Below are 23,168 nucleotides of genomic sequence, written 5' to 3'. Positions count from 1 at the left end.
GGCCGAGATGGTTTACAGGACTGCGCGGTTGCAAATCGCGGCCACACGCCGAGGCTGACTCCTTTCCAGGAAGGACTGTCAGCAACTCGCGTGAAAACGTGTAAGTTTTCGCCAAGGCTAGCGCTGTCTGGAAATGACCCAGTTTTGGTTTCCACAAGTAACGTATGCTCAGGTCATTCTGGATCTTCTTGACATTGCCTGACCGAAAAGCTCTCGTGAAAAAAAAAAAAAAAAAAAAAAATTTCCACTGATTATCGCTTCGGTCTTCGACATACGGTATCATGGTCCTGCCGGTGCAGGCCTGGCTGGGCGGGTCCCAGCATACCGGAACTGATTAGGAGGCGCACGCCTGCGCCTCATCCTCGTCGATTAACCCCCGTATTTATAGGACCCAGGGGACGACTGGTCTTGGCCAGATCGTTCTGTCACGACCCATCGGTAGAGAGGAGGACCCAAATGCAGGACTCCGGAGACACAGAGGCAGTTTGGGAAAAGTGTTTTTCCGAAATCGGGGATCAGGCCGACAGTCAAGCGGATAGAGAGCAGGTCCGCGGGCAGGCAGGGGTCGCTCAGAGAAGGCAGGAGTATCAAAGATGTCAAGCTTACGGGGTCGGTCGGAGGACAGGCGGAAATCGCCACACCAGGGTTCACGATCAAGAATACAGGAGTGCGGGAACGGGGCATGAGTTGCGACGATCTGGCGAAGACCAGTCGTCCCCTGGGTCCTATAAATACGGGGGTTAATCGACGAGGATGAGGCGCAGGTGTCCGCCTCCGAATCAGTTCCGGTGTGCCGGGACCCGCCCAGCCAGGGCTGCACCGACAGGACCATGACGTACGGTTGACGATCTGACACAACAGAACCCTTCCAAACAGAAAACACGATGAATAAAGTGATTAGTTTGTTGGGCAATGGGGAGGCCCGATCTTCGGCCTCATCTACCGAATACCGGGAGTTAAAATTTGATGGCTATCGAGCGAATCCCTTTGCAGTTTGTTCAGGTAGGACCCCTGGAAGTGGCCCGAACCCACCATGAACACCACCTTCAAACACAGATGGGAATTTCACACTGTGAAATTTGTAAGTTGTCATTGAGTTTTGTCAGTTTTGTGGTCGTGGGCGTGTGTGCCGGACTTGGCGTCAATAGGAAAACCAGGCAGCGGGTGCTCGTATCTTCTCCAGTTCAAAATAATCCAGCACGTGGACACTCAAATGCGTCAAACGTGCAGTTTTTCCTCCTCTGTTTGACCTGCTAGGGCTCTCCAACTGCACTTCATTAATAAAAGCCTCGCTGTGTTTACATCAATTAGTCACGCGGTCACGATCGAACCCCTTTGGTAATTTTCTGTATTTATTTTGGGGGAGGACCGTCCGCCAAGCCGATACCTGGTGGAAGCCGTTCGCACCCGGGGAGTTACGCTCCGTGGCGGGAAGTCGTTTGCGTGGACGCCAAAGACCTTGTGGAATGCCAGGACTACCTAAATGGGTTCCACATGTTGTTGACGTAATCCCCCCCCGACCCCCTTTAAGAGTTGACTCAGAGTGCCATGCCGGCAACGTCTTTACATCGGAGCTCAAATTAAAGCGGCGCACGAAAGGTTAAAAGCAGCGGGCTCATTGTAGTCTTGTGAGCGACCCATATTTGGCCAGACACTGGGAATCCAGTCAGGCCCTACATTGGCATGCTTTTCCATCCTCGCCATGGAAACGTGAAAGCAACCTTAAATCAGATGACGGGAGCAAAGTGTTCCCTCGCCAGTCGCTTCTCGTAAGGGTGTGACAACAGAGACGAGTTGGTTGTTTTTTTTGGTTGAGGTTGGCGGGGGGGTTGTTTTTGCTAAAATGTCAACAAAAAGATCTCGGCGCAATGAGCTGCTATTAAGGCGCAAATCAAAATCTTCCTTCAGTGCGTTTAAAGGTCAGTGTGCCGAGAACACGTTCCTGCGAAATAGTCCAAAACAAGAAGTTGCCATTGACGAGCGGTAAACTCCTTTGGCGCAGTCTCAGTTTTGTTTTATTTTGTTTTTTTAGTCGAGGGACAGATCAGTGTTTAGACTATCAGACGCAGCTTCGGGTGGTTGTTGCGCAACATTTTCTGCTCTCGGGCCGAAAAAAAAAAAAAAAAAAAAAATCACACGCCGCGATCGCTCCTACGTGCACCCCTAGCTCGGTTTGTGGTCAACAAACAACGGGCTGGACACCGGGGTCGAAGGTTGAATCGACTCGAGAGGGGGGAGGGGAGATTTTGTCGCCATCTGACAGGGTGAAGTACCAGCAGAGAGCTCAGAAAAATCAAAGCGCCTTTGTGTATCTTTTGGTCTACGAGGGATTTTATTTGGGTGGTACCGCTCCAGTACTCTTGACGCATGAAAACAGTTTTTGGGTAAGACGCGGCGTCCAATGATTAGCCAATGCAGTAATTGTTACATTGTACTCTAAGTCCAGAATTTCTGACATTGAAATCAGCCGAAATCAACATTTTCTCAAGGTTGTTCTTTGGTCAGGTCAGGCGTTCAACCTCCGTACCGCGTCATTTTTGGTGCGTTCAAGTAACCGGAAGCATCAGAACACCACTCGACATGTTTGGCCGTATTGATGCACTCCAGAATGTTTTGTTTGCGCTTTTCAACGACATCGACGACGATTTACGGTCAAACTTAGCTGGAGCACGATCGCTGGCGGAATTTCGATTCCTTCTGACAGCGAAACAATTTTGCTCCATGGGGAAAATATAGTCATGGAAATCATCTTCAAATCCCTCCACCGGATCATCGAGAACAAAAGTGACAAGCACATTTTTACACTTGCGTTGCAGGGTTGACGCCAACGTTTGACGCTAACTTTGAGTGAGTGAAGTAACGCTGGAGTCTTGGCAAAGATGATCCATCTTTAGTTGCACCGAGAACTCACGACGATTATGTTTCGTACACTGCAAATGTAAAATGTGTGCAACAAGTTTAGTTTGAACGTCACATTTTTTGCCCCTTTTTCTGAACCTTTTGTTCAAAATCCAAACCGCGCGAGTTGTAGATCAGGTTTGGAGGTTCCGCTGTATCAAGTCAAGATTGTCAGTCTCTCTGTGACATCTCACATGCGCCCAAGTCGGAATTAGCAATGTAAATGCGTGTACGTGGCTCTCCTTTTGGCTTAAAGTCATTGGGAGACCTGCAGGACTTGCCGCTAATCAACGTCGGACACTCCGTAGACCCCCAAGCGGAACAATCATCCGGCGGGTTTGTCGATACAGCAACGGTTAACCCAGCTGATTAGGGTTAATGCTGGGCATTCCGAACGAGCGGTCAGAACTTCCTGACAAACTCCGTCTCTCGGCGGGTGAGCAATTTGTGCGTCGGACAAGGAGACGGCTCTTAGCGGAGGCTGATTACATGTCCCGGGAGGCCCGGTGTTGATGGACAGATAGAGCCTGCCCGTCGGTGATTGCCTTTTTAATTGAGTCCCCCCCCACCGCCATCGGCGCCGCCACCTGAGCTGATCGCAATCGCAAGACTGTGGACAGCCAAGGGGGCGTTGGGGGTGGGGGTCGAACCACAATAGGAGCGACCGGAGAGACGCTGACGGGGGGATTACGACTGGAAATGGATCACATCGTGCGGTTTACGACGTGAGGCAACACAGTCCGCAACGACTACTCGAGCGTGCCGCAAAATTTGGACTTGCCGAGACAACAACGGTTGAAGGTTCGGTCTTGTTTAGCGACACCCAAAACCCAAAAGCTCTTCAAAGCATGTCATCCGGGAACGCACCGCGGCTTTATTCTTCAAGTCACCTTCACGAGTCCACAAGTCCAGCCACGGTTACGTCAGACCGTTTGTGTCATTTCCGCCGTGGCTCCTTTTCTGAGATTTGAAATCATCTTTTAGCGAGGGAGTCGTGCCTGCAAACCGAGTCGCCGATGACACGTGTAGCTACGACTGACAGGTCACGTTTTTTTTCCCCCCAACTAGAAGAAAACCGCCTTGGCCTTGGACGCAAAAAGCCATCAGACGCTTCAAACACAGTACGAGGCCCAACCCAAGAACTCAATCATGAACTGATATTGTCAGATTCGTTTATAGTAGTCGTGGTCTATTTCAGTGATTCCCAAAACAGGGTGCCGTGAGCGCTTCTTCAAGTGTGCCGTGGGAAGTTATCCAATTTTATGTAATTGCTAAAAAAAAAAAAAACATTTATTCCGAGAAATAATGTGTCTTTATTCATCTATTTATACCAGTGAGGCACAATGACAGAAAAATCCTCTTGTATTAGACGGCAGGAAGTACATACGGTAATTAATCGATCCCATTTTTGGTGAAATTTACTTTTTTTTTTTCAATTGTAAAATACGTGCCTGGGCTCTGGAAAGGTTGGAAATCACTGAGTGGTGATTTGGTGCAAAACTGCACTGCATCATCCTGGGAGCCGACTAAGACAAGCGAAATATTGGCAAAACTCGCTAGTATGATGTCGTGCAGTTCTACTCACTCTGCAGACGAAAGTGGAGCCTCTCAAATCGTATACGTGTCGGCATTTGCCCAAAACGTAACGGCGACTGTACCGAAGCTTCTTTAACTTGCACGTCACGTCAGACTTGAAACGCCACCATCACGGGCGACGTCATCGGCACGTCACGCACGCACGGTTTCGCTTTTTCTTTTTTGGCGAAGCGTATTCCCCCGAAACGTCAAACAAGGGCTGCGAAGATGAGAACAGAAGAATGGATGTACAACGGGAAGAAACACGACGAGAGCAGACACCGACGGGGACCGTACGTGCCGTCTCGTGTTTTCAAAGAACTTTCGCTCGTGAAAACGAACGACGTCGCAAACATCAAACGAGCACTCGGCGCAACTGCAAGGAAATAAGCCTCGCGTTTATGTCGTAGAAAGGAAGATGAGGCACTTTATGACAGTTAACAATATGAAATGGTCCTTTCACAATGGCAACAGTTTTTACCCCGAACCTGACTAATTTGCATTTACAATATGTCCAATATTAAAAATTGGTCCAAAATTGAATGTGACAAATAGCCAACAAAATTAGCAGCATGCCAAAGCTGAAACTGATTTTTTTTGGTTGCTTTTTTTTTTTTTTTTTTAATCAGAACCTTGCGAGAGGCCCCGTGGCTCATTGGTTTGGTAAACCAGGGGTTGTGGGTTCGTATCCCACTGGGGGGCCTCCGCTCCCTGAGAAGGGTTTCGTCAGGAAGGGCGTCCGGCGTAAAAACTGCGGCAAACTGAGATGACACGCCGTGGCGACCCCGAAAGGGACAAGCCCAAAGAAACTTACTTGCGAAAAAGCCTGAAAATACAATCAGATCAGATGACGTCAGCGAGGAATAAAACACTCGCTTCCTTGTCGATGAGGCAGTGTGGAAGACACACATTCACACGCAGTGTTGCACTTTTGACACTGATATGGCTTCCTCGCTTTACTACAAGAGCGACATTCAAAGTTTCCAAGTTACAATGAATTAGTTGATGCCCGGGTTGAACAATATCAGACCAGATGCTGAATTATCGCCGTGCGGTTTTGTTTTGTTTCGTGACTGTGCTGGCACAAGTGAGACTGTCAGGCGTGAGAAGTGAACGACGTCGTAAATTGAAGCGAAACGAAAAAAATGCACAAAGTTGGCGGCATTTACAGAACGGTGAGATGAAAAAAGTTCCAACGGAGCTTTCCTTCCACAGGTGAACGCGCAGGACTGGTTAAAAATTCACGTGCGCTCAAACTCTCAAAACCGGCGATTGCTACATTTTGTATTCGGCGGATTGTTGCGATATTTGGGGATAATGCAGGTGGACAGACCCCCACCACCGCCCCCGCCCCCCTGCCGCTCACGCTTAAAGTGAGGGTCCAATTGCACGCTAACATCCTCGGCCGATGAACATCAAGCGACCTGCGGGGGGGGGGGGGGGGGGGGTCTCAACCGCGCACTCACACAGCTGTCACGCAGTCGCAGTCAAGGGCCCCCCCCCCCTTGCGGGGGCCTCTTTTGGGCAAACGTCACAGAGGTCAGCGCTCGGTTTCCACATCAAACCCGAGAGCGGAGGCCGCCCTCCCGCCTTCGTCCCGCCCCCACCCCCTGCCTGCCCTCACTACGTTTCCAAATGCCTTTGCTGTCAGCTTGCCTTGCCTTGCCTTGCCTTGCCCCGGCGGGGGTGTCTCTCTCCCCCTTTCTCTCCCTCTCCCGGCCACCCTGACGGCTCCCCATCAATACCAGCGCCGATGACATCCAAGACACCAAACCCCGCAAACAAATCCCCACACGACGTTCTGCCGCCGCCCCCGCCCCCCACGTCCTTCCTCCCGCTACCCGAGCCGCCCGAATGTTTAACCCGTTGCTAACAGCCGCCGTCTCTTAGCTGCCACACGTACAGCAAGCGACACACAGCCGCAAACTCTTTCCGAGAGGGCGCAAACTTTTCCCGGCGCGCTTCGACGCGACTTTGCCGCCGCTTTAAAAGTTGCGCATTTCAACTTCGTCGGTTGGCGGCGCGGACACGTTCGGCGAGCTGTCATCTCCGCTCGGACAATGACAGCTGAAGCCGTCGCACGCGCAAGCGAGACGCCGCCGAAGCAAGACGGGAGGCGAAATAAACCAAAAGTGCACACAGACCTGGTCGGAAGCCGCGGAGTCCGTTCGGCTTTCCTGGCTCGTCTCCTCGGCTGACTGTGAGTCCGGACTCGTGCGTCTGTGCGCGCCTCCCTCCCCCTTGTGCCTCTCAGCTGCTGCTGCTGCTGCGCAGGCAGGCAGGCAGGCAGGCAGGCAGGCAGGCAGGCAGCTCTCAGGAAATGAATGGGGAGCGCTGCACAGAGTTGTGTTGTACTTGCAAATGACTTAACCCCGCATCACATGATCCGCCGCCGACGCCGACGCCGACGGAGGCTGGACCCGCTGGGCGGAGGCTTTTCACAAACGCACGCACGCACGCACACACACACACACACAGGAGACAATACAGTCGAAGCTTGGACCAGCGTGCGTCGAATTACACCGGGGGGGGGGCGAATCCGCTTGACCACCCGGCTATTTTCCACAGAGGGCGGCGTCATCGCGGGTGTGACTCCCTGTTTAAAGGAGACTACATTTGACAATTCGAAGGATTGTGTTGACATTCATATCTTGGAGTTTATTTCGTATAAGACCCAGATACAATTTGGGTTTGAAGACATTTAGCTCGGACAGCGGATCGTCTCACGCTTATTACGTCACCATTATGACCGCTTCGCGTTGAAAAAGGTTACATACTTTTGAATATTTACCGTAATTCCCGGCCTACAGAGCGCACCTCGCCCGGTACATTTGGAAAGGAAAAAAAAATACCATTTGCTACATACGCCGAAGCGCAAGTGCCCACATCGAAACGCGACGTATTTACAATGAAAGACGGTACGCAGAAAGGGTTTAACGCAGGGGTCACCAACGCGGGGCCCGCGGGCGAATGGTACCCCGCAAATACCATATAAGGCGCCCGCGAGCTAGGTTCGAAAAATACCATAGGCCACAAATTGCTACTATTATTTCTGCTTTAAATTCGGAATCTGACTCGCTTACGTCAATTAATATTTAAAAATACCTGTAATGTCATTTACTGCAATAAATTAAAATGAAAAGATTTGATGTACGTGGAATGAACTGAGTCTGAAATTTGCCGCAAACAGGTCACGTAGCCCTTCATACGATCGGTCCTCAGGAAGTAGCCGTCAGCCTGGTTTAACGCTAGCCCATCGCTAATGCTAACGCTAAGGCGGTGCTAACACTAGCGCGGCGCTAACACTGGCATGGTGCTAACACTAATCCTAGCGCGGCACTGACAAGGGCCAATTAAAAAAAAAAAAAAAACTTACCAGTAAAAATCACTGAGACCCGCCAGTAACACAGCAGCAACACGCTAACACAGTGCTAACGCTAGCGCAGCACTAATATGGCCAGTAAAAGTCACTTCCTCGGCACATATATTCTGGTCTCACTCTTACCTTTTGTGATCGAGCGCCCCCTTGCGGCAGTTTGAAAAAAATGCACAAATTAGCCGCATCACCGCAAAAACCGCGGGGTCGAAAGCGTGTGAAAAAAAGTTGCGGAAATTACGGTGTTTGTCCGTGTGCATGTTACAATATAAAATCTGACTTAACTGGTAACTGTGAAACTTGTAGGGGCGCACGGTCACGCGGGTTCGAAATCCCGAAGGCGATGCGGCATTTCACGAGATTGGCAGTGGGCATCTGGTCGTAGCGCCTTTATCGCCCCCTATAGGACTGGAGAAGAACACCCATTTAAAAAATATTAAACCCGACTTGCTTTTCAGATCCATGTGAAAGTTTTAGGGGGGAAAAAAATAATAAGATGGTTAAAAAAAATCCTCAAACTAGCACATTAATGAAATAAATAGTTTGGTCATCCAAGTAGCAGCTGACTGGAGCACATCATGAGCGCAAACGTGACAATTTGCACACCTGTACTTCGACAGGAGATAAACTGTTGTCATGGTAACTGCACTAAAATGGTTTCTTGACGGAGCCGTCAGCGTCTGTTTTTCTTGGATCGGAACGTGGATCTGTCTGTGGTCAGTCGAGAAGACTCTTTAACGTGAAACATTTTTATCTACCTCGATAAAGATCATACAGAGAGGTGTCACATGCCATATTGTATGTTTTTTCTTAATATTCCTTTTTTAAATGTGATTTTATAAAATTTTATTTCACTTGATTCATGTTTTATTTGTACCGAGTGACACTTGATTTTTCATTTAGTCCATTAATTTAATGTATTCAATTCCAGGAATGATATTGGGAAACCATTTTTCAAGTTTTTATGATTGAAACTGACCGACTATCAAAGTCACATGTTTTGTGTACGTACGGTACTTATGTATGGCAGCGTCTTGGATAATAGACTGGATAATGAGCGCTCTTATCCGAGTACGTCGCGGCCAGCGCCCGATCCCGCTTGGACGCGTCTCGGTTTTCCCGTCTCGGCACGGCGGCTCTCCTGGGGGGGGCGAATCCACGAGGACTCATCTGCATGTACACTCGTGTGTGCGTCCGGGAGTTTTGAAGCATTGTAATTGGGTTCGAGCAAGGGATGATAGAGATGCTCGCCGTAGCACAATGAGGGCCAAGCATTTAATATTCCTCCTGTTTCAGCTCAGATAGCGAGCGGCTTGCGTTTGCCTGTCAGTCCGCACGGCCCGGGGTGGAGGGGACGAGACCGATGATGGATGGGCCCGGGTGAGTTCAATGAAGGGGACGGACGGGCGAGCGAGCGTGCCGGAGGAAAAGACCAAGATGGAGGCTGCATCGCCGGCGTAACCCGCAGGTTGTTGCCGAAAAGTGACCGCCGTTCGGCAGCTGCGTGGCCAGTCGGGGTCTTACGAGGACGCAAGGCAGCGGTCGACTCCTTCATCCGGCGCTCCTTTTGGACAAACAGATGGACTCCGATGCACAACGAGCCACGGACTATCCAAATCAGTCATTTGTCCGCAAGAAATCGGGCAATTCCAACCCTGACTGAGAGGCCCAGAAAGCCGACGGCGAGCAAACAAAAACAGGAAGCAGAAACCCACCAAATTAAAACACCAAATAACCTGAACATCGTTTACCAGAACCAACAAAAGTACGTCGACAAAGTTACCGTGGAATTTATGTTGATTTAAAGCCTGTACCGCCACTTTTTTCCACACGCTTTCAACCCTGCGGTTTATGCGGTGATGCGGCTAATTTTTGCACCCACGCACAACATTTACGGTATTCGAAAGCCGACACCCCGTTTCATACTGAAAGTGAAAAAGACGCGTTAACGCTGATGTCGTCACGTTCCCAGAAAGCTAAAAAAAAAAAAAAAAAATTGCATTTCATCACCAAAATGCGTCAAAAAGCAGATTGTGGGAAAGAAAGAATGTGTCATAGCTAGCGACGATAATAATTACCGTAATTTCCAGCCTACAAGACGCGACTTTTTTTCCCCACACGCTTTCAACCCTGCGGTTTGTGCGGTAATGTGGCTAATTTGTGCCTTTCTTTCTAACGGCCGCAAGACGACACTTGAACGGAAAAGGTAAGAATGAGACCGGTGAAATATATGTGCCGAGGAAGTGACTTTTACCGGCCATCTTTGTGCTGCGCTAGCGGTAGCGCTGTTGTAGCGTATTGCTGCTGTGTTACCAGCGTGTCTCAGTGATTTTTACCAGTAAGTTTTTTTTAACTGGCACTGTCAGCGCCGCAATAGCATTAGCGCCGTGCTAGCGTTAGCGCTGCGCTACCGTTAGCACCACGCTTGTGTTAGCGCGGCGCGAGCGCTAAACTCTTCCTGTGCATCCAAAAGGGAGGGCAAATGTAGGTAGTTTCTAAAATTGTAACTTGGTTTGCTTCAAAACACAAACACCCCCATATTTTAATGGTACATGCCAAAAATGTCCTTTTCCTACTTTGAGCAAATGTCATTTTTGGGGGTGAGAAAACCCAACTAAATGATTGTTCAACCACTACTTTGTATCCAAAATGGAGGACAAAAATTGTCACTTGGTTTGCTTCAAAACACGAACACCAGCAGCATTTTGCGCACAATCTCGGGTCCGTGTAATTGGTTAAAAAGTCAAAAGCAATTATCCAATAAAACGATGAGGCCAACGTGTACTGTCCGTTTATACGGTTTCACGTTTCAAAGAGGCCCTCTGAGGGCAATCTTGGCGGCCCCGTTTTTAATGGGCTCGAAATGAAGAACGCAAAACCATTCATCCTTTTCTTTTAATGGATTTTTTTTTCCAAGCACAAAGAAGCTTAAAAGCATGCCCGACATTATTTTCTTTTCTTTCTTTCTTTTTTTTTTTTTTAATCTTCCATAGCTTTTGAGTTGTTTGTACACTAAAAGGGATGCAGGAGGACCGTGTTACACAATTGTTGTGGGGAGGAAAAAAATGTTTTTTTTTTGGTGTTGTTTTTTTGTTTTTTTTTTTCTCCACGACACCTACAGCAGCGCTCGGCAGCACACCCACCTAAAATACTACAAACACCACTCAGAGCGAGAGGGAATTGCTCGGATCGCCGAGTGCCCGCAGCGGCGAGATGGAGGTGGAACTGCTTGTTGCAATCATCCGGATGCAACGCCGATGGATGGGCTTTTGCTTCTTGTTGCCGGTGTGTTTTTTTTTTTTTTTTTTTGGGTTAATTTCAAACACACAGATACAAATGCACACACCAACGTGGGGGGGGGGGGAACGTGTCGCACGCTGTGTGGGAAAATCACAGCCTGTGGAACCCGAGGAAATTGAAAGCCATGCGACGGAGCGCGGTCACGCTCGCCGCCGTTAAGCAGTTTGCGGATTGGGGACGAAAAAAAACGGCCATCCTGTCGTCTCGGAACATCAATTCAAGATCAAGTTGCAACAAGGCGATAGCGTCTTGAGAGAATCTTGTCAGGAATTGCACAAAAGAAAGCCCTATTTTGCATTATGAAATCAACTATTTTCAAGGACACGTCCTCAAAACAACTGCGGCCATAAACATGGAGAAAATAAAGAAAGCCGGCTCCCAAAATATTACACTCAACAGTAAAGCCTCGGTTTTGGAACGAAAATTTCAAGATTTTTGCGCTTGTGTTTGAACCAAAATCGGTATTCGAACGTCCCCGGAAAAAAAAAAACGGAAATAACATCGTGTGCGGCCAGACCAGTTGACCCACGACACGCTTCGTTATTGTCAATTTGAAGGCCCCCCCCCCCCCCCCAGCCACCCGAAAAAACCTTTCCCAGTAGTGACTCTTCTTATGGAGGACTACCGTGTTGACCCCCAATCATGGCTACAAAGAAGGCAAGTTGCTTGTTTAAAGTTATTCTGCACTTTTGTCCAAAAAAAACAACAAAAAAAGTTTACAAGGCTGGGGGTCGAGTCGCTACAGATATGGCCATGCGCTCCCACCCCAGCGTACTCTACTACTAAAGCATACATTTTAAGCAAAAAATAAATATATTTATGAAATTATTTGAAGTATTTAAACGATACATGTATTTTTCTCCTATGCGGTTTACTATCATGAAAAGCTAAAGCCCATTTTTTTTAGGCTTGGAACACATTATTTCTTTTTCCATTCATTGTAATGGGAAACCTCGACTTAAGTTTTCGAACAACTCACTTCTCAAACAGTTTTCTGGAACGGATTGTGGTCGAGAACCAAGCCGTCACTGTCTTTCTATCCTTCCATCCATTTTCTTTGCTGTTTATCCTCACAAAGGGTGCAGGAGTGCTGGAGCCTATCCCGGCTCTCAGCGGGCAGGAGGGGGGGGGGGTCCACCCTGAACTGGTTGCCAGCCAATCGCAGGGCAGATAGAGACAAACAGCCGCACTCACAATCGCACCTAGGGGCAATTTAGAGTGTCCAATTAATGCTGCAAGTTTTGAGGACGTGGGAGGAAACCCGAGCGCCTGGAGAAAACCCACACAAGCACGGGGACAAGATGAAAACTCAACACAGGCGGGTACCGGGTCATGTCATTATCCAAGCTGCTTATCCTCACAAGGGTTTCAGGAAAGATGGAGCCTAGCCCAGCCAGCTTCGGGCGGAAGGCCGACTACACCCTGAACTGGTCGCCGGTCAGTCGCAGGGCAGATATCGACACCGTCGCTGAGCGGGAATCGATCCCACGCTGCACGCACCAAGGGCAGGCGTGTGTACCACTACACCATCAGAAAAAAAATCCAAAATAATAAGACTTTGTCAAAAGCTGTTGTTTCCTGAATTCAGTGCATTGTTTTGTTTTGTTTTGGGTGGGGGGGTGGGGGGGGAGATTCTACTCAATTTGTCGTGCACTGTATTGTTTTCGAACATGAGCTCCCCTCAAATTTCTGACCGTGAGCTCGAAGACAGAGGAAGTCATCAAATGTGGGGGTGGCGAGCCAGTGACGGCATCTTGCGGGGGTGTCGGACGGGCCAAAACGGGCTTCTGTCCCCGGCGGGGCTTATTAAGCACCTGAGACGCCACCGAGCGACTGCTAACGCGTCACCCCGCCGCCGCAGAAAAATCTGGGCGTCCGGGGGTTCATTTGCGGGCCATCGTCGCCGAGGCTTCCGGAGACATCAAAACGTTATTAGCGTTGCGAGCTTGCATCAGCCCACCCGATCTCATCAAATTATTGTAAGACCGTTCGTCAATTAGTCAAGCGTGACAAAAATGCGCGGGGGCGAAAATTCTCCGGAAAGGAGCTTCCGATTCGACACCGTTTGAAAATTTGAAGAATGTGTGCGGGACAAGTATTTCAGACAAGATTATTGCTCAGATTATAATACTTCTGCAGCCATATGATAGCATTTTAAGTCATATTTGTGCTATGAACATCAGTAGCTGTTGTTTTTTTAACTCGAAAACTACAAAAACTGCGCTGCATTGAAGGCATCGCTCGCTGACAAACACGCTAAGAAAACGACGACAGTGGTGGTGAACGACGGTGTACTGCAAAATATTATATATATATATATTGGAAAAAACGTTACCCAAGAGGAGACTGAGGGCAGTGAAAGAAAAGACATCGCTGCAGCCAAGCGGAGACTCCGGCCCACAATACTGCAAACGGGATTTGCGCGAATTTATTCTGCGTATTGCCTCAAACTTGCTCATTACATTTCAAGCAAAATTTGACAGCAGCTTAAATATTTACATTTTATAGTTTAACCAAATCAAATTTTGCAGAAAACGATACTCTGGGCTTAAAATTTTCGATTATATTAAACCTGTTGCAAATTTGCAAACCCTGCCCACAAAGGGTTAAAAAAAAAACCTTTTTTTTTTGTTTGTTTGTTTTATTTTTTGTTTCTGGCTCTCCTCTTCCTGTCAGCCATTTTGAAAGTGAGGTCACTGCTCGGAAGCAAAAAGCCGCGATTTTGAATATTGAAAGAACTTTATCACTTTCCGCAGTTTTCAAATCAATTTGGAAATTCGTGCATTATTGTTCCTATTCGGATTTCATTTTATATTCCGATCTATCAGATGAGACAACAAGAGAAACTAAGTGCACTTTTCCAAATGTGTTTTAATGTTCATTTTACATTCGACTTTGTATTTTTTTTTAATTGATCAATTTCTATTACACATATCACTGTTGTAATCGATAATTAAAATATAATTTGATGCAGGTGTACATGCTGAAAAGCTACGACCGGATGCCACCTGCCAATCTCATTTTTCATTTCACGAGAATGAGCCGTCATTGAATTTCTCGTTTTGGGAGAGAACCGGAACATTTCCAAAAGGTCGCGAAATGCGTGCGGCGTTAAAGATGATGTCATCAGTGCTGACACGTGACGGCGAAGACCCTCGCATTCCTCCCAGGACGATGGATCGACCGAAATCGGGGAATCGGTCTGCTGCTTCCTGCGATTGACACGGAGGCCGATCAAAGCAGCTGCTCGCCTTTGATCCTGGACACCCACTTTTTTTTTTGGGGGGGGGGGCGGGTCTGTGGTCTATCTAGCCGATTGCAGCTTGCCCGTACACTTTTTTGCAAACTTTTGAGACTGAGGAAAGTGAGGACAACAAAAAAGGAAGGCGACAGCCAAGTGGGGACCGTGCAAGGCCCACGATGTGTACACCCAAAGAGTAAGCTAACATTATGCGTATTTTTGTTCGTTTCTAGCTGTCTTTCCTAAATTATAAATGGTTTGAAATTTCATCCGAGAGTGTCCCAAGTGTGGCAATGGAACAGTGAGCAGCAGCCAAGTGGAGACTATGGGGTAACAAAGTAAGTAAGTAACTAATAATGTCCAAATTTAAGGCAACAACGTGCCAAGCTGCTGTTAGCATGTGTGACACATGATGCTCCCAACCTGAAGCCAACCGACTGGGACTCCCTCCAGGCAGCTCAAAACTCTGCCACAAAATGGCTTCCATCGATCGGCGACACGCCGAGTCTAAATTCCTTCGATGTGATGTTCACAAAACAATACACGCTTCAGTGCTAAACTCGCCAGACATTCTACTCACGAGATGACGAGGCAAGAAGCGTTGCGCAGCAAAAAAAACGTCCGAGATATCGAGCCATCGATGGAGCAGTACTTTCATCGGCCGTCCGTCGATGCAGAGGATTACGGGCGATAGCCGACGGGATCGCCGGCTACAAACCAAACACCGTGTAGCGTCCAGTAGCCGAATCGGAAAGACAACTCCCGCGGCCCGTGAGATCGACGCCATCGCAACTGAACAACTATCAGCATCGACTCGACAACGACGTCGTCGATAAATGCCCGTTGTGCGACGTGGCCCCCCCCCCACGCCACGCAGCATCTCTTCAACTGTGTTCAAAAAGCGACCACGCTGACGGTGGAACAACCTGTGGACCGCCCCGGCCGATCCGGCTCGCTTTCTGGACCTTGGTACGGAATAACGGCCGTCGTACTTGGCTACAACGACAACTACACGTGACGCTAGGGCGACTTTTGTCAAGAATTTTGCCAAAACAAAAATTGAACGGGTTCTTCCTTTTCTTCATGTGATGAACAAGACTACGGGCAGCAAAAAACAAAAACAAAAGACTCATATTTACCTTTTGGAGAACTCCATCCACACCTTCGCTCTTAATAGAAGCATTAGCATGCTAATATAGTAGCATGTTTACCGGTAATGTGATCTAGTATTTAAAATGAGAATTTAGAGTGAGTTAATTTTTGAAACTTAAAAAGCATAACTGAAGACATCCTCCACATCCAGCCCACTCGGTAGCCTTCATTTTTTTTATGATGATAACGTCTCTGGACAGTAATTGTGCCGTGTAATAAGTTCAACCGTGAACTCTCTTTAAATGACATTGAATTTAGGAGGCAAAATTATTATTGAGCCATAACTGACTGTAGTAAGCAAAGACTTTTTATTTAAATGACTATTTGGGGACGTGGCTTTTAATAGAATAACGAATGCCGCAGAGGAGGATTGTAAGCATTAAATCAGGAATTTCTACGTGTTTTTTTTTTTTTTTTTTGACGTGCATCTGAATCCACAAATGTGTCGTGTAAACCAGCAGATGGGATTCTTCCAGCCTGATATTGTGTGTGCGAGTGAGCGATATGGGGGGAAAAAAAAAAAAAATACAAATGGAAAAATAAATACTCACAGAAGTGACAGAAGAACTCAGAGAAATGGGAAATGGAGCGTCAGCGCATCTGCTAGCCGAGGGTGCCTACGAGGGTCCACCGGATTTGCACGTGTGCGTGTGTGTGTGTGTGTGTGTCCGCGGGCTTGCTGTGCTGTGTGTGTTTACCCAGGCGTCAGTACACCTGCACGGACCGAGCGGGCCGGCGCGGGCTCGCCGGGTCACCCCGCGGGCCATCTCTCGGTCGGGCCCCGCCGAGGTCGGCCTCCCCGACGCGCCAGCGGGACCGCCGCGACCTCGACGCCGAGCGTCGGCCGCAGTCTTTCGCCCTCCGGGCGCTGACACGTGCGCGTCGAGATCTCGCTATGGAAAAGTACGAGGGTGGTGATTGGCTGGCTGCCAGCCAATCAACGTCCAGGACAAAGCAGCGCCGTGATGAGGTGAGCAAGCCATTTTGATCCAATTGATGATTTTCATCATTTCCCCTTAATCTTTCCAAAATTGTTTTTATCCTCGTTAGCTTGTGACTTTTTGAGAAAAATGCTTTTTTTTTGTCAAACATTTGCCTTCAAAACCTTTTACTCGTAAAATAGTTTTTCTTGTAAAAAGGTAAATATTGTATTATGTATATATTATAATATATCATACAGCATATATTACATATAATATATATGATGTATATTTGTATTATGTAAATATTGTAAATATTCTTAATTATTCACCTTTTTCCTCATATTTTTGTCTTCATGTAACTGTGATTTATTTCTTACAAATCGACCTGGCTTTTCGTTTCCTGGTCAGATTTTTGTCTGAAAATATTAATTTTGTTTCCTATCGTTGTTACTCAGCGCTCCACCTGTGCAATCAAATTAGTCAAAATTCAGATTTTTTTTTTTTTTGGTCATTTAGTTTTAGGAATATACAATTACTATTTTATTTTTAAAATATTTCACACATTAATATTATAATTTAATATTAATCTTTTACCAAGTACTATTTTTCCCTTCAAAAAATGTCTTACCCTTGGTAACCTAATACTTTTTATTGAATCAATATGGCATTTTTTACATTCTTTTCTGAGGTTGTGACTACTTGGAAAAAAAAAATTCTTGTCGATTTGCTGCTAACACAACAAAAAAAAAAAATGAGTTTCCGCACGAATGTTTAGTTTTTGTTTCATAGATTCACAGCAAAAATAACCTTTTATGTGCATATTTTGGGAATGCGGCCCAACAATTATGCCACCATGTGAGCTTGAATTTGAAAGCTTTTACTTTTACTTGGTCTTTTTTTTTCTTTTTACATTCATGTCAACAAAAATTGATCTGCGATATCTGCGATTGGCCGACAACTATTTGACGCCCCGCCCCCCTCAGCGTTAGCAGCGATAGGTTCCAGTTCACCTGTGACCTTTATGAGGATGATCATGTTTGGATGGTTGGAAAACCAAATGTTTGCGTTTTTCTGTGACCGTGGGACCTTTTACTCATTTATTTGCTTCCCCCCCCCCCCAAAAAAAAGGAGAAGGAAAGGAGAAGGGAAGATGACATGCAGGAAGTTACCATCGCTGCAGCCTGAACAGATGACAACGCACTTGACACCGGAAGCCAATGCAAGATAGGCCACGCCCCCCCCCCCCCCCTCGCAGCCGTCAGTCCTGTCATCAACAGTTGCACCGAGACGCCAACCCTCCTCTGCTGCTGCTCTTTTGTTGAGAGGCCTCACGTTGCCCCCCCCCCCTCCCCTCACGGGCGTTTGGGTACAGCCAGTGCTCTCCAAACACGAGCTGCCTGAGAGTTGCCATAGCAACAGCTTCTCTCTCGCCCCAACTGTGGAGAATCGACTTGCGCCCCCCCCCCCACCTCACTCACTCCCTTTTTCTCCCAAGCGGCCCAAATTAGTCTTGTCACAGTGTTTAAATGGCCGTGTGTGCGGCGAGAGGTGAATGGGGGCGTTCGTCAAAAAGACACACATTGCGGCGCAACAAACCATTTTTTTGTTTTTTGTTTTGAGTTTTGAGGCGTAAGACTGCGGTGGGCGGACGAGATATTTCCGGGAGGACTCGCCGTATCTCTCTGGGCGCAAACGTCTGCTCGTCACATCAATTCCTCGTTCCCGAGTCGGTCTTAGCGGAAGTTCGCGTTCCTGCCCGTGTTGCGCGTGGCGAGCGCTTCTCCAGACCGCCGGGTGACGGAGGCCTTGGACGCCGCGCGACTTTTCCGCCAACCTCTGCAACGCCGACGACCTTCCCGACGTTCAAATGGTCCGAAGTTCACGACACCGGAACGAGGCCCTCCTGCGCGACCTTTCGACATAGAATTTCAAACATAGACGTGGAAAAACCCACGGGGAGTCCTTCTGCGTTCAGCCGTTACGAGTCCAAGTCGTGGAAGAGCGTGCCAGAGAACATCCGGCCTGCAGAACCTGTGGATGCTTGTGAGAGAGGACTTGAGACTCGCCCTCTCAGTTTGTGTTTGTTTTTTGTTTTTTTTGGGGGGTATCATTTCATCCCCACTTCTTCTTAGCGTCATTGTTTTCCTTGTAGGGGGCTTCCACACCGGGAAGTGTTTATGGTCTACGTGTGGGGACATTGTCCTGGGATGATCTCAGGGAGGTTCGGATGGTGGAGGCAGGGGTTACCCTGGTCTTTCGGGGTTGGGGCGGTCTGGGGTGGCCACTGGCTCCCTGCAGCGTGGGCTGCTGCACCGCTTTTCCTCAGTTGCCAATACGTGTTGTTGTACTGCAACATGTATTATTGTTATTACCAGTGTGTGTATGGGTGGGGTTCATCTTTTGCCATCTATTGTTTTGTCTTTTGATTTTTGGCAAGCATTTTGTGTTGCATTTTTGTGTGTGAAAACTGCGATTTAAATAAAGTTTGGTTTGATACGAAAAATAATGTTTGATCAATAAATGCATACGACACGTTCCAAAAATATGCACGTTCGGTTGATTGTTTCAATTCAACCTTTTGTCGTCGTTGTTAGAGAAAGACCTTCTACCAAATGACACTTTTTTTGTTTGTTTCTAGATTAGATGATAATTTGTTCGACCTTGAAAAACATCATATTTTAGCTTTGCTTTTTTAAAATTGATTTCTCTTCTTCAATTTGCGACTGCATTTTCACTTGACAGCAAAGCCTCGGTTCTCGAACGTCCCCGTTTTAAAACCCAGAAGTGACATAACGCGCGCGGTGCAACCGGCGCACTTTTGTTTTTGTGTATGATGGAGCCTCTGTACACAGACGTAGCAACTGTTGTTTTTCTTCTAATCGGGGACTAGCGTGTTAACCCCCAACCATGGCTCCAAAGAAGGCAAGTTGCGTCTTTAAAGTTATTCTGCACTTTTGTTAATCTGTCGCTACAGATATAACAATCCACTCCCACCCTAGCGTACTCTACTACTAAAGCATACATTTTAAGCAAAAAATACATATATTTCTTAAATTATTTTATTATATAAAGTATCTGAATTGTACATGTATTTCTACTATGCAGTTTATTATCAGGAAAAGCTAAAAAAAATGCTTTTAGAAGCCAAATTTTTTAGGCTTGGAACGCATTATTTCCTATTCCATTTATTGTAATGGGAAACATCGATTCGGTTTTCGAACAAATCACTTCTCGAACCGTTTTCTGGAACTGATTGTGGTCGAGAACCGAGGCATCACTGTATATTGTCATTTTTTTTTCTTTCATGATAGAACTTTTATTTAAAAATATTACCTTTTACTTTTGACTTGTGACTTCTTGTCTGGAATTTAAAAAATATGTTTTTAAAAAAATGTCTAACTTTGAAGCAATTTGCTGTTTTGTTGAAGCTCTGTACTTTTACGCACGTGGTGAACGCTGAAAGTGTATATTCACATAAACATATGACTTTTTATTTCCTTCTTGATTCTTCAAGGACCCTTGGGTACCACGGCAAAACGAATGATGGTCTTTTTATTATTATTATTATTATTATTGTATCCACAATGCGGATGCTACGCAGGGAGCGAAAGGGAAACTTCAGCGCTCCGGCTTTACGGAATGACATCACTGCTAAACAATGTCTATTTTTAACTCGGCTGCTATTTTTTTTCCTCTCTCTTCCAGGAATTTCCAAAACAGGGAGAACATCTCAAAGGCTGCGCGTTGCCGTAAGACGCTCGGTCGGAAACAACACGTCCGCCGTTTGGAGCGCAAGCTGCGGGTGCTGCCGTCACAAAGGGTTTTTCGTGCTCCTGAGAAGAACGCCAATGCTCCTCGTTCGTAAACTCCGACCCGAAGAGTCTTATCGGCAAATCTCGCGCACTTTGATGGCGTTAACGTGACGGCTTCCTTTGTAACCTTCATAAAAAATAAAAAATGAAAAAAAATCGAGGCGCTGACTAATATGCAAACGCACAAGCGGGACCAAACCTTGACAGTCGCTTGTCGCAAGTGCTACACTGTCAAATAAAATTCCGGGGGGCTCTTTCAAGTGAGACCTACCCGGAACCCCTCACCGGGGAGGTGTCCGGGAGGCATCCGGATCAGATGCCCCAGCCACTTCATCCACTGAGGGCTTCCCACGCTAGCAGAGAGACAAAGTCTCTCCGGGGTGTCCTGGGTCATTCCGGGGGGGCTCTTTCAAGTGAGACCTACCCGGAACTCTTCACCGGGGAGGTGTCCGGGAGGCATCCGGATCAGATGCCCCAGCCACTTCATCCAGCGAGGCCTTCCCACGCTAGCCGAGAGACAAAGTATCTCCGGCGTGTCCTGGATCATTCCGGGGGGGCTCTTTCCAGCGAGACCTACCCGGAACTCTTCACCGGGGAGGTGTCCGTGAAGGATCCGGATCAAATACCCCAGCCACTTCATCCAGCGAGGCCTTCCCACGCTAGCCGAGAGACAAAGTATCTCCGGCGTGTCCTGGATCATCCTGGGGGGGCTCTTTCCAGTGAGACCTACCCGGAACTCTTCACCAGGGAGGCGTCCGGATCAGATGCCCCAGCCACTTCATCCAGCGAGGCCTTCCCCACGCTAGCCGAAACTCAAAAGTCAAAACTGAACCGCTCCCATTTGACTCCACGGTGACTTGGGTCTCTTTGGACGAGTACAGAATCCAGTTGTGTGTCTGCGTGTGGTGCCAACGCGTGCACGGTCACACACTGGCTTGCTCGGGCACCCTCTGACACCAGATGGGCCTTCCCATCATGGCTAATGGAGGAATTCAGCTGGCAGAAGCGCTTTCTTGTTCGTGGTCAGTGTGTGTGTGCCCCATTTGTATTCTGGGCAGAGCAGATGAGGCTCCAGGCCCGCTGCCCCCCCCCCTCCAGGGATGGCATCTGTGGGTCTGCACTGGCTAGATAGGGCAGACCCACGATGGCAGCACTTTAAAGAGAGCCTCACTGGTCCCGCGAGAGGGGATGTGTTTGGATTTTGGGCTTTTGGGCGTGTGTGCGCGTGGGACGACCCCCCCCCCCCCCCCGCGTTGGCGTCGCCGCTTGCCTGCTTCGTCTCAAGTGACGCTTCGTCTTCTTCTTTTTCTTTTTTTTTTTTTTTACCCTCAGCAGTTATCGCGTTGATTGTGACGATGAGGAGAATCTGTGGTGACAACTATAATCTACAAACAGCAATTTTGATATTCCACGCAGCAAACAAAAGAACGCCAGCCAGCGAGGGAGCGAGCGAGTCATTGTTGTCTCCGATAAGAGATAAAAGATTTTCTTGCAATCGGAGTCACCCGGTTGAAACGCTGTCCTATTGCTTTAAATCCTTCTCCGTGAACCAGGAAGTAGCCGCTAGCTAGCTAATAAATAGTTTTCACTCCTTACCGATTGAGTGACGATGGAAGACCCCCCGCCAGAATGACACCAGGTACGCTCCATGGGCTAACGTCGTCCTCCCAAACCAGGAAAGAACCAACCTGCAAAATAGCAGACACAGGCATGCGCCATTACTTTCAGAACAGTTCATATTTTGTCCATACTTTTGCTCTGCTATGGCTTATTATTTTCACACCCTGACAATTCCCTGAGACAATCGTTTCAGTGTCCGACTTTTGCGCGAATGCAGGTTCTGTTTGCCAAACGGCTCGCGGGACTGCATTGACGACGTCTCCTCGTCCATTTGCCGACTCACACTTGACGAATTTGCTTTCGCGTACAAAAGCGGCACAAAGTCGGCAGGCTGAGGCGCAAGAATGCGGGCGAGGCGGCCACGAAAGAGCAGCGGCGGCGCAGTCGTGTTATGTGTGCGTGTATTTTTATTCTTTGCCCTCTTTGTTTTCCGATTATGCTTTTAAATTGTTGTTATGATGCGGATCTTTGTGACACTGTTTCCTTTCACACTTTTAAAGGTCTAGTGTCATCCCTATAAACATTCTAAAATAGATATTGAAATGCCAAATGCATATAAGATTATTACTTCAATGTCTACGCGAAAAAATGAAAATTAATTGTCGACAAGGCCGGTAGCGATCCATAAGGCCTGCGGAGGCACGGAAGCCTTCATCGACACATTTAGCAACCCTGATTTATGGATTGCGCCCCCCCCCCCCTCCGCGCCCCAACTATTGTTTTTTTTTTTATTAGTAGCTGTGTACACACCTACGTGTCATTTGGAACCCACGAAGCTCTCGTCCATCGGACCCGTGCGATCCATTTTTCACGACGAAGCGGGTCTCTTGCTAACATGGCATTTTGGCTAACACGAAGGAACAACGAGCTACCTTCCCGGAGGTAAAACTAACGGAAACGAACGAGTCCACCTGAGGGCGGTCCTGCCATGTACGTCGCTTCCTGCTTCTTCTCGAAAACAAATCCCTCGAGAGGATTTTTTTTTCATAGTCAAAAATACGTCAAAATCATGTTGTGTGGTGGAAAAAAAACGGCTAACCCTAACCCTAACGGCTGCCGTTTTTTTCCATGAATGACAGTGGCCCTTTAAGTCCTTATGATGTGACACAGTTTCCTCTAATGCTCTTATGTCCGTGTAATGCGAACTCTTTGTGTTCTTTTTGACGCGGCAGTCTGAAATATTTCAAGGATTACCTATCCAAGGACGAGAAAGACGGACAACGGGGCTTCTTCTTACGACCTCACCGCTGCTCTGGGAAACTACACCGACG

At 47.7% G+C, this 23,168-nt stretch overlaps 1 protein-coding gene across 5 annotated transcripts in view; it reads right to left on the bottom strand.

Annotated features, from left to right (window-relative positions):
* The window catches only part of klf12b (Kruppel like factor 12b), a 69,381-nt gene extending 46,467 nt beyond the window's left edge, over window positions 1-22,914 (bottom strand). The window contains exons 1-4 of one of the 5 annotated variants that reach the window (XM_061841673.1): window positions 22,061-22,298; window positions 21,874-21,965; window positions 7,850-8,257; window positions 6,618-6,907 (exon numbers count right to left, since the gene is read on the bottom strand). Coding sequence is in view for 2 of the 5 variants with exons in the window: in XM_061841670.1 (XP_061697654.1) it covers window positions 21,874-21,965; window positions 22,652-22,734 (175 nt within the window). In the remaining 3 variants the exon portion in view is untranslated. Of the gene's footprint in view, window positions 1-6,617; window positions 8,258-21,873; window positions 21,966-22,060; window positions 22,300-22,647 lie in introns of those variants that run through there. The other 4 variants (XM_061841674.1, XM_061841675.1, XM_061841670.1 and 1 more) reach the window with 4 other exon arrangements.
* Window positions 22,915-23,168: the final 254 nt, after the last annotated feature.

Source organism: Syngnathoides biaculeatus, chromosome 14 (assembly GCF_019802595.1).
Source record: "Syngnathoides biaculeatus isolate LvHL_M chromosome 14, ASM1980259v1, whole genome shotgun sequence".
NCBI classification, from domain to species: Eukaryota; Metazoa; Chordata; class Actinopteri; order Syngnathiformes; family Syngnathidae; genus Syngnathoides; species Syngnathoides biaculeatus.
The sequence above is the reverse complement of the archived record's forward strand: the minus strand, read 5'-3'. Positions and strand labels throughout refer to the sequence as shown.